This window comes from Hippocampus guttulatus, chromosome 15 (genome assembly GCF_054856545.1).
Source record: "Hippocampus guttulatus isolate MCC_2025c chromosome 15, RoL_Hgut_1.0, whole genome shotgun sequence".
In the NCBI taxonomy this organism is placed as follows: domain Eukaryota; kingdom Metazoa; phylum Chordata; class Actinopteri; order Syngnathiformes; family Syngnathidae; genus Hippocampus; species Hippocampus guttulatus.
Window position 1 is genome coordinate 16342534 of NC_141275.1, and position 9676 is coordinate 16352209.

The 9676-nt window shown below is 50.5% G+C and overlaps 3 protein-coding genes across 4 annotated transcripts; 1 reads left to right on the forward strand and 2 right to left on the reverse strand.

Moving 5' to 3' along the window:
• Positions 1-410: 410 nt before the first annotated feature.
• On the reverse strand, positions 411-3716 carry mis18a (MIS18 kinetochore protein A). 2 transcript variants are annotated; one of them, XM_086131608.1, is made up of 5 exons: positions 3073-3716; positions 2459-2525; positions 1998-2120; positions 1376-1478; positions 411-1201 (listed from the first exon to the last, which is right to left on the reverse strand). In XM_086131608.1, the coding sequence occupies exons 1-5, from the start codon at positions 3422-3424 to the stop codon at positions 1085-1087; spliced, it is 762 nt and encodes a 253-aa protein (XP_085987734.1). In that variant the 5' UTR covers positions 3425-3716; the 3' UTR covers positions 411-1084. The 2 variants fall into 2 exon arrangements, with proteins under 2 accessions (XP_085987734.1, XP_085987735.1); XM_086131609.1 differs by having other exon boundaries at positions 411-770; positions 3073-3327.
• Positions 3717-3726: 10 nt separating this feature from the next.
• On the forward strand, positions 3727-6184 carry haus1 (HAUS augmin-like complex, subunit 1). The gene is made up of 9 exons (XM_086131607.1): positions 3727-3891; positions 3957-4131; positions 4323-4458; positions 4675-4809; positions 4894-5017; positions 5137-5202; positions 5269-5340; positions 5437-5484; positions 5612-6184. The coding sequence occupies exons 1-9, from the start codon at positions 3871-3873 to the stop codon at positions 5654-5656; spliced, it is 822 nt and encodes a 273-aa protein (XP_085987733.1). The 5' UTR covers positions 3727-3870; the 3' UTR covers positions 5657-6184.
• Positions 6185-6370: 186 nt separating this feature from the next.
• cfap298 (cilia and flagella associated protein 298) lies at positions 6371-9626 on the reverse strand. The gene is made up of 8 exons (XM_086131606.1): positions 9495-9626; positions 8578-8730; positions 8153-8320; positions 7904-7971; positions 7669-7827; positions 6961-7092; positions 6679-6774; positions 6371-6604 (listed from the first exon to the last, which is right to left on the reverse strand). The coding sequence occupies exons 2-8, from the start codon at positions 8714-8716 to the stop codon at positions 6494-6496; spliced, it is 873 nt and encodes a 290-aa protein (XP_085987732.1). The 5' UTR covers positions 8717-8730; positions 9495-9626; the 3' UTR covers positions 6371-6493.
• Positions 9627-9676: the final 50 nt, after the last annotated feature.

Here is a 9676-nt window from a genome sequence, read left to right on the forward strand (position 1 = left end):
CCACGCCCCGCCCAACAAGCCAGCCGATGTACCGCGCGGTGCCTGTTGCCGTGGCGACCGCCATTCGGCGCACCGGTTGGACGCGGAGGTAGCGGGGGAGGGCAGAGTTGAGGGGAGGACGGCTCGCGACGCACGTTCCCGGTCGACGCGCGCGTCAGATCGTTGCCGGCAAGGATCCCGAAAGCAAAAGTCGGCGGGGAGGCGCAAAAGCCTCGCGCCGATGATCCGGATCCCTCAAAACCCCTTTGCGCTCTCGTGCTCCACTGACACGACGGCGACCAGATTGAGGAGGCGGAGCCTTTTGGCACATTTGCATCCCGAACCAAAACAGCAACGTCTCCCCAGCCACCCCTCTCACATCAGTTTGGGGGGAGCGCAATTGGTCCCATGTCAAAATAAGCGCTGAAGCGTGCCGGTCTGAAAGGCTTTTTATTTTGAAAATCCACACGCCATACCGCGAGACGGTTCCATGGCGTAAAACCCCCCCCCCCAAAAAAGATACAAAACCAAACAACACTATTCGCTTGACAGTTAACACAAGACATACCCAAAAACGCGCGCTCCCCTTGAAAAACGTGCACATACACACTTGCCACAGGAGAAAATGTGTCCCGCGGGGGGCCGAAGTGCCGACTGAAGCGATTTGCCCTCGAGGAGGAGGAGGAGAGGGAGGGAGCCTTGGTTTGACAGGCGCTCAGTCAGGCCTCGTCCTGAGCGGCGCTCTCCAGCTCCTCCACGTGGCGCGCCATGGAAACCACCAACGTCTTCATCTTTGGTTGAGGGGAGAAAGCGGACAATGGAGGCGTCATCGGCCAACTGACGCGAGCCATTCGGCGAGTGACCCGTTAGGGGCCTCGCCCCTTTGTCGACACCCGCTGCGGAGGTGACATGTCAACAACGCAACGCCTCGGTCACGTTCTTGCGCCCGCACACAACGGGGGCCGGGGGCGGCAACAGCCCTAAGCTGGCCGCGCGTAGGGCAGCACCGACGACATGTTTTTCTTCCCCTGACAAAGATCCCGGCACGTGCTTTGTCAGTCTTTTGTCTCGGCGCTCCGATGAAGGCTCGACCGCAGCACCCCCCCTACAGGTCGTTTTCGGCACTTTTCTCTACCCCCACCAAACAAAGGCCATTGAGAAGATTGCCGCATTTGGAGGGGTGGAATTGCAGACCTCTCGTTTTTTGTGGGGTAGGTTTATTCTAAGGTTAAAAAAACAACAAACAGATGCGATGACGTGAGCTTCCCGCAGCTGAGGTGATGTCCTCATTAACAAAGATGAGGTCATTGGCAATTTCGACGCAGGTGGAGTCGACAAAGATAGCTGGAGATGTCCATTTCTGCGGCCCCCCCCCCCACCCCCTTTTTTTTCTTACCTCGGTCAGCACCTGTTCAACATGGTCTCTGTACTCCAGAGTCACCGGCTGGTCCTTGGGGCCCTCTGCTGACAACTTCTGGCTCGCCGAGCCCAGCACGTAACTGCAAACGTCACACACACACAAATAACAGAAAATTCAAGGGAAAAAAATTTATGGGACAAATAAAGGATATCTTAATCTTAATCTTAAATTAGCCACGTCTGATTGATAGTCGTACATTTCTAAGGATTTGGGGATTGATTCTATGCACATTCAGAGAGAATGTGTTTGAAGCAATCCACGTCATCCAACCAAAATAGATCAAAATGCCGTTCATTTTCACCAGCTGATTTTGTTTATTCTGATCTGCCTGCAGACTTTTTGGGGGATTCTTTCATTTAGATTTTATGCACGTGGATTAGAATCGTGGCCGGCATTTCAAGCGCTTTTTGCGCTGGTTAGCAATTCGTACATTTTGGATGCTCCATCGGATTCCCAAACTTTGAGTTTATACAGCATGTACGGGGCGGCCGCCTCAAATAATTTGCTAGAAAAGTATACAAAGAGGACAACAGCGGCTCGCCGCACGCGCCGGCGCCTCCTCGTCGCGATTGCGGCTGGCAAATTTGAGGAGAGCTACCTGTCGATGTGGGCCACGTTGAAGCAGAAGGTGCATCTCTTGTGGTCCAAGTTCTTGGGCGTCGACCTGTAGATCATCCCGAGAACCGCGTGGCATCCCGCGCACAACAGGTCCAAAATCAGACTGGCAACAACAACCACAAAAAAATCATTGACGAGTGTCACCTGGAGCCACGACCGTTTGACACATTGACCGGTCGCCAGCTCATCGCGGAGGACATTTTGACAAACGAGTATTCCCTTTTAACCTTCGCCGCTACGGACAATTTTGCGAGCTCCGTGCGCGCATTTGGATCGTGCAAGGAAGTCGGAAGACTCTCGAAGACAACCCAATTCATGCGAGCGCGGGAAGACCCGGGCATGAGACACCAACCACAAAGAAACTTGCTAGCCGCAGGTCCGGCGCGCCGCTTGAATATGCTCCGGTGCGTTACTCAAAAAAACAGATGAGATGTTTCTTACCAAAGAGAACCTTTGCTGGCTTCGTGCAGACGAGCGTCCTTGCCGACCAGCACGTTGTTCGTGACTCCTGAAGACCAAGAACAAACAACAAAAACCTGACGTCAAAAATGGTGACGCATAGACTTACTTCCTTGGGAATCTTTCACACCCCCAAAAATCTGATGGTAGGGAATTTTTATAAACCCTTGACCTGAAGTTGAATCTGCAACTCGGTAAGGGGGACGGAGAACCGATGCTATCTTCCACTCACGTTCACCCTGTAGTTACGTTTCGATGCACATTTAAGGCTGGGAAGTTCTGGGAGCACACAAGTCAGATGTTGCAGTCTCGCCAGCTCTAAATTCAGACTGGGTGGAATTTGAACACACCGTAACGTAGGCGCAGTCTACTCATACTGAAGAAAAAACATTGAACGTCTTGCTCAAAGATTTTTGTAACTTATTTCTCTTGTAGCTCGCACTCGAGGTTAGCTGAACTTAAATACCGTATGAGCGGGATGGATAGCAGATGGGATGTATACTTAAAATATCCTTGTTCTTTTTAGCAGCCGCGCTTCCTAAATCCATAACGTGCCTGCGGTCAGTCAAGTCGATGAAGACGAGAAGGCAACTTACGCTTGAGCTGAATCTGAGTTTGTCCGTCTTGGTTGCTGTCCCACGACATGGAATCCCCGACGGGCAATTTGCACTTGGCGCAGATGAACACCACCGGACCGTCGACATCGTCGTCCTCCGTCCCAGAGGGAGGAAATAGCTTGTCCTCGACGACGCTGGAGTCCACGCTAAACGTTTCAAACATCCTGCTAACGCTTCCCACGCCGTCCGTGGGATACTTCGCCCGTGTCGCCATTTTTGTTACCGTTTGAATTTCCGCGGCGCCACGACGGCGAGACGGGGAATCGAGATAGTTCACCACCTTTAACTTTCCATCTCGTTTTAGCGGCTCGGGCCAACCTCTTGATTTCATTTTCAAATGTAACTTCAAAAACGGAATGAATAACGTTTGTTTACCTACCCAATGTCATTTTAAACTTCATTTTTCAAAGTTGACTGTTGCTACGTCTTGTAAGGTTGACTATCTTGATTTGTGTTTCGTCCTTGCGTTGTTGTTCAATGATTAGTTAATAGTTTCGACTTACACAGTATTGTGGTACAGCTAAATCACTGATAGCATTTTTAGCGGAGCATTATTATTTCAAATAAATTAAACTACGAGCGAAAAAAAACGTCGAAGTGTACTAATTCCTGCCAGGTCTCACACACACACACCCGATTGGGCAACAACGCGGAAATTCGGAAAACAATCCGGAAGTGTGAGCGGCAAATGTCCGCGGCGCGAAAACATAAAACCAGGCGGTGCCGTCGACGATCGCTCGACTTCCACAAGTCGATGCTCGCCATTCTTGCTCTGCCATGTGCGAAAAGATGCAGAAGGTAAAGGGGCGCGCACGGTTTGCCCGTCGTTAGTCGATGCGTGGTCATGCCGTGCCTTTCTCCAGGTGAACCGCTGGCTGGCGGCGGCGTTGGGCGACGAGGCGGTTCCTCAGTTCGAGGTGACCGCGAGGACGGTGGACATCTTGGAGCAGCTCGCCCGGTCCAGCGAGTCTCGATGCCGAGACGCCCGCCTACTCGTTGAAGACCGAAGACAAAAAGCGGCCGAGTACCTGGCCGACGGTGAGGCAAAAGCCACAACGGTGGCGCCCCGATTTCAGTCGGCCAAGCTCGCAACTCAAAGTGACTTGTCCTTGAAATCACGCTTGATATAATTGTGCGTGAACGTCACTTCTGCTCTCGGACACGTTTATGTTGAAGCTGAGGTTGAGGGGTGAAATCTGATGGCGGCGGTGTTCGCTGCGGTCTTGCAGGCGCTCACCTGCAGGACGTTCTGGTCCAAGGTTTGGGCATGTCCTTTGCCAGCCTGCCCAAGGCCTGCGTGGACTACGTGTCCTCTCTGGTGGACAACTCGGCGGTCCTGGCGGTCCAAGACACATCGCTCTGCAGGTATGCTCGGTGGCTAGGGTCGGGTGCTAACTTTAGCTCCTCCCCCAAATACAGAATGAGCAATATGCCATACTTTCTTGCCACTGCTAACCTCACGTCAACGTTTGTTTGGGAAATCATGCAGCGGTGCCGCACCGTGCAGGACAGAAGCCAGAAAGCGCCGCCATTGCCTCGAGATGGTAACACGACAGGTGGCGCTTGTGCTGTATTCCGCAGTTTGATGCCGGCGCTGAACCGGCTGACCGGCGAGCTCCTGGAGGCGGAGAAGTCCGACACCCAGTTGGACCGGGAGCTCCTCAGTCTCGGGAAGAAGCTGAGCGCCGCCCTGGTACTCAGGGGACACCTGCAAGCGTATGCAAGCTGTTCTTCGCTGTCTCTTACATTGCTAACGTTTTTTTTTTCTTTGAAAATGTGAAAACCTTTTTCCCTCGGCAGAGACGTGAGCAAAACACGGCAGGCTCAAATGGTGGAGAGCGCCAAAGCCGAGGAGCATCTGCTCAACATGGACTTTGTCCAGGCCAAGGCCAAAGAAATCCAGAGCAGACGGGAGGCCCAAGAGGTAGCGAGCTCATTGAGCAGCAACATTGAAGATCAAGACAGCCCCCGCCCCCATTTTACGACTTATGCTGGCATCTTTTTCGTGTCCGAATGTTTGTTGTTGTCATTTGACTCTGTCAGGCTCAGCTGGCTTCCAGGAACATGAAGGAGTCGCTCAGCCATGGCGCTCTGGTGGGACTCTCGGAGGTGAGAGCGCAAGTGACGATCATCAAAGTGCAGAGCTTTGACTTCCTGCTGTGTTGCTCCAAACAGGAAGTGAACGTGCTCAAAAAGCAAATCGGGTCCCTCAAGAAGAATCTGGAGCCTTTCGTGGACCTCAGCGCGGTTTGTTTGCCTTTGACTTACCGGCCCTTTACGCACGTGCTCGACTCAAAACAAGGCGCTCTCTCGTTTGACTTCAATACCATTTCCCCCACGCAGAGCCCGTCTCTCGCTCGAGTCAAAATCGAAGAGGCTAAAAGAGAACTGGTAAGTACGTGGCCGCCAAGAATTTTTCCATTCCCCTGCTCAATTATTACGTTTTTTTTTCTTGATTTGGTGGGTCAACTGAAAATGAAAAAAGGTTTCTTCCTTTTACCTTTTCTGGCATTTCTAGGCGGCGCTGGACTCCCAGCTGGAGATGCATGTGGACTTCAAGTGATGCTGAGAAACGAGACTCGAAGCAATGTGATGACGCTCACGCAGGCAAAAATGTCAAATGGGAAGAAGCGTTTCAAGTCACTTCTGCCAAGGCACAAGAAACCAAATTTGGCTTCAGCAACACATTTGAAAACCAATTGGCCTATTGTGAGAGAGAGCAGCTTTAAAAAAAATTTGGTTGAAATAAATGTTTGTGAAAAACGGATCTGAAATATTGTAACGTGAAGAATTTTGAATAACTCATTGGGAAAATGTAACGGTTGAAAAATGCTGTCCTGTCAGTATGGTGATAGTCTACATGTGTTGCTCCCCCGTTTGTGTTCGGACGTCTATTGCCGATAACGGGATTTCCAACAATGTTATCTGTTAGCCTGTCAATGGTGTGTTCCATTATGCTTAGCATTAAGCTAGCAGGGACATTCCGAAGGGACATTGTTGGGTGAATTGCATGCGATTTGTTTTTTGTTGTTGTTGTTTTAGGTCAACTGTCAATTTCTTCTGGCAGCGGCAATAAACAGCTTAAAGATTTCTTTTTCTCTGTGCCAAACTGGAGCTTTTGTTCAAGTGAGATAAGTGGAGTTCACTACCATACGCTGCTCAACAACAAATAATCAGCCGAATGATGGCTCTTGTGGCTCGCATCGCTTGTATCTCAAGGCACCGCCCAAGGTCAACGCTTGTCCTGCACAATCGAGTGGACGATGCAGGGAGCAGATGAGCAAATAAAAGTTTATTGAATGGGACCGGAGGGAGACGCCATTCAGTGCGCGTTGGGTTTTTCGTTGCCGATGAGATGGGCAGGTAGACGTCATGAAACATTGGTGCAAATGGAAAACCGTTACCTGGGTCCCCATTTAATGTTGGTCAGGCCTTGAAATTGTCTTTTGAGGGCCTGCCGGTCGGACCACTCCGAGTCCATGTAGCTGTCGTCGTCCGCCTCCTCTAATTTCTAAAAACCAGAACCCAACAAGGGCAATCAACACAACTTGTTCATTTGAGGTCGTTTTGTGACACTTGACTGACCTTGAGCTCCTCCTGCCTCCTGTAGTAATGCAGCATCATCTGCTTGTGCTGCTCATTGGTGACCAGAGGCTCCCTCGCCGGCGCCCCCTGTCCTTTCTGCAAGGCAACAGCAGCACAACATCTTCACAAATTGCCCCCCCCTCACTTTAGACACATGATTCGCCATCTCTTTTAACGTTGACGTCTCAGCAAACCTACAACAGAAGTCACCCCGTCACCCCCCCCCCCCCCTGCCCAAAAAAAAAGAGCTTTGACGTTGCTCATGGCTTTGTGCGCTCTCACCTTCTGGATTTTGACCACCAGCTTGGTCTTGTCGTTCTTGCCGATGTAGTCCTGCAGCTTCTTGCCCCGCTGCATCTCCTTGGCGGCCCACCACAGCTGGCACTCAGACTCCTCCAGGACCTGCAGCGATGCCTGCGGGGGAGAGGAGGACCCTGCCTCAACTCAAGCCGAGGGCATGACAATTTGGCCTTCCTATACAATGAATTTCCCCAAATCACATTTCCAATGTGAATCCAAAGTCTGTTTCACCTTCAAATAGAGAAACCGCAAATGACCATGTGATTATTCAAAAGAAATGTGGCGCTTTCAAATCAAGTGAGGGCAGAATCATTGGTTTAATATATTTCTTTTATTGCTTAATTCTGGACTGAAACCATGAGTCAAATCATTTTGATCCCCCACAGAAATGCTGGCAGCGCTAACGTGAGCTCACGTTCAGCTAATTCTACACTCTCATTTGCTGGCGCCCACATCACTCACGGGTCCAGGCCCCGCCTTTCAAAGTCACGCACACTCAAAGTGGCAGATATCACAGTGTAGAGCATGAGCCCGGTGACCCCAAGTGGACAAATAAAAAACTGCACCTCACATGCGCAATTTATTGTTTGACCAAGCGAAAGCCATTTGTATCCAATGACTCAATTCATCGATGACAAAATGGGTGAAATCATCGATTCTCCAAATATGGCCCCGCCCCATTGGGCTCACCTGCGTCCCCGACAGGTCCTCGCAGTCCTCGAACTCCATGCGGATGGGGTCGTGAGGAGGTAGCCCCATGGGGTACGCGATCATGACGGCCCCCCGCAGCTGGGCCAGGGCTTCCTTCACCACATCCATGGTCACGCACACGTTGACTTCCGCTTGTTTCTTCCGAGGGGACCGACCACACGCAGTTGCATCGACATCGGGGTTGGACGCAGTTGCAATTCTTGTGGGGACTTACTTTGGAGATGAGAGCCTTTGCCTCGTCCACCGTTTTGAGCAGCACGGCTTTCATTTTCTCATTGGGAGCTGACGCAAAGAAAACACCAGTCCGTCACACAAACCAGTCCAAAAAAACTATTCGCTCCCCAAAAAGGGGGAAAAAGTGGACATACAAAATAAATACATGTTTATTTTGGGGGTTATCGTTCCCCAAAATGGTGTTCGGTGTCCTGAAAGTAGAAGAGCACAAAGACGTCCGTCTGCTCACCGTGTCCGTTGCGCCGGCCGATGTCGTCCTTCTTGAAGACGGCGCCCCCGCTGGGCACGCACTTGTCCTCCCACTCATCCTTCAGCTTCAGGTCCACCAGCTGCTCGTCTGTTAGCCCTTGCATGTTCGGCGGCAGCGTGATGCCGTGCTCTGCCAGCTCCGCCATCTCTGCAACCAGAAGCGAGCGCCCTTCAAGGAGACATTTCCCGCTTTTTCAACGGGGGGGGGGGGGGGGCTGCTACCATTCCAAGCCCACCGTGATCAATGAAAATCATTCACTTTTAACACATTTTTATATATACTGTACAGTGACCATTTAAGTGAATCTAAGGAATCGAATCGAATCCATTCAATCTACTGTTGTAATAAACTGATTTTAACTTCAATAATTCCATGAGGTTTCTTTGAAGTTGAAAGTTTCTTGCCTGCGCAGATTCGGCCAACTTTAAGCCTCCCGTTGAAAATGGCGGTGATGTCGCGCACGAGCACGTCGACTGTCTCGTGCACGCCTGCACTGAACAGGAAGTGGCTCTCGTCCCCGCGCTTCACGTGCAGAATAACCATCCTGAAAGCAAAATCTTCTCTTGCCCAAAGAAAAAAAAAAGATAACACAGAAAAAGAAAAGAAAATCATCAATGTTGGACACACGGCGTGTGAGGGGGCAAATGCCACGTAAACAACGCATCATAACCACGCGTCGAAGGCGTGACGAGGGTTCGAGAACGAGCGAACGGCGAAAGCTAAAAACTCGCTTTAGGTCGCTCGCTCACGTATCGGCTTCAGAGTTCCCAGAAAAACAACAACAACAACAACATTGACACAACTTTATAAGGCCTTACTAAAACGTCATAAATGTCACATTCCACACTTGCAAGATAAAATCATTCAACCTTTATTTTATTGACGGGTCCACACTAACTTGTACGTCGTGAACGACTGTTATAAATCATGACGTTTTAAAGTTAATTTGCATCCCGACAGACCAGTTGCAATAAGATAAGATAGAGTAGAACGTTTCATCCGCGATAAAATTCGTTCAATTGGGTTAATAAATGCATATAAGGAATGGAAGTAACGGAGCGAGTTGAATAAACTCCTCGATAACGTGTAATGCATATAATTTGAAAGTACGTGTTCGGCTGACAGAGACATTTTGATGACGCAAAGCGCCCGCAGGTTTGAGCACCGAAAGACCCTCGTGATGTCGCGACCGCGCAGGCACTTTTACGAAGTACACTGAAAGAGGAAGACATTTATAACGGCGTACTGCTCGGGTTGCATTCCAAAAGCGATCCGGCGGCATCAAAATGGATTTTAGCTCGTTTTAGTGAGGCTAACGTACCTGCTGACGAGCAAAAGACGACCGAAAAGCCGCGGGGTCACTCAAGACGTTCACGTTTGTTGACATCTGGTGACTTAGCAACTCGTGTTTGGGTCGACTCGTATTGGCGCAGCACTTCCGGGTTCTTCTTCGTCGTCAAAGTACAAACGGCAAGTCAAAATGAGCGGCGCGGCACTGCTGTC

Excerpts from the sequence above, each read along its gene's own strand:
- mis18a (XM_086131608.1), bottom strand. The coding sequence starts at position 3,424 with ATGAAATCAAGAGGTTGGCCCGAGCCGCTAAAACGAGATGGAAAGTTA. Across the intron at positions 2,526-3,072 it reads AACTCAGATTCAGCTCAAGC|GAGTCACGAACAACGTGCTG; the intron begins GTAAGTTGCCTT and ends CTTGGTCTTCAG. Across the intron at positions 1,479-1,997 it reads AACGTGGCCCACATCGACAG|TTACGTGCTGGGCTCGGCGA; the intron begins GTAGCTCTCCTC and ends TGACGTTTGCAG.
- haus1 (XM_086131607.1), top strand. The coding sequence starts at position 3,871 with ATGTGCGAAAAGATGCAGAAG. Across the intron at positions 3,892-3,956 it reads TGTGCGAAAAGATGCAGAAG|GTGAACCGCTGGCTGGCGGC; the intron begins GTAAAGGGGCGC and ends GCCTTTCTCCAG. Across the intron at positions 5,485-5,611 it reads AAGAGGCTAAAAGAGAACTG|GCGGCGCTGGACTCCCAGCT; the intron begins GTAAGTACGTGG and ends TGGCATTTCTAG.
- cfap298 (XM_086131606.1), bottom strand. The coding sequence starts at position 8,716 with ATGGTTATTCTGCACGTGAAGCGCGGGGACGAGAGCCACTTCCTGTTC. Across the intron at positions 7,828-7,903 it reads CAAAGGCTCTCATCTCCAAA|AAACAAGCGGAAGTCAACGT; the intron begins GTAAGTCCCCAC and ends TCCCCTCGGAAG. Across the intron at positions 7,093-7,668 it reads AGGACCTGTCGGGGACGCAG|GCATCGCTGCAGGTCCTGGA; the intron begins GTGAGCCCAATG and ends TCTCCCCCGCAG.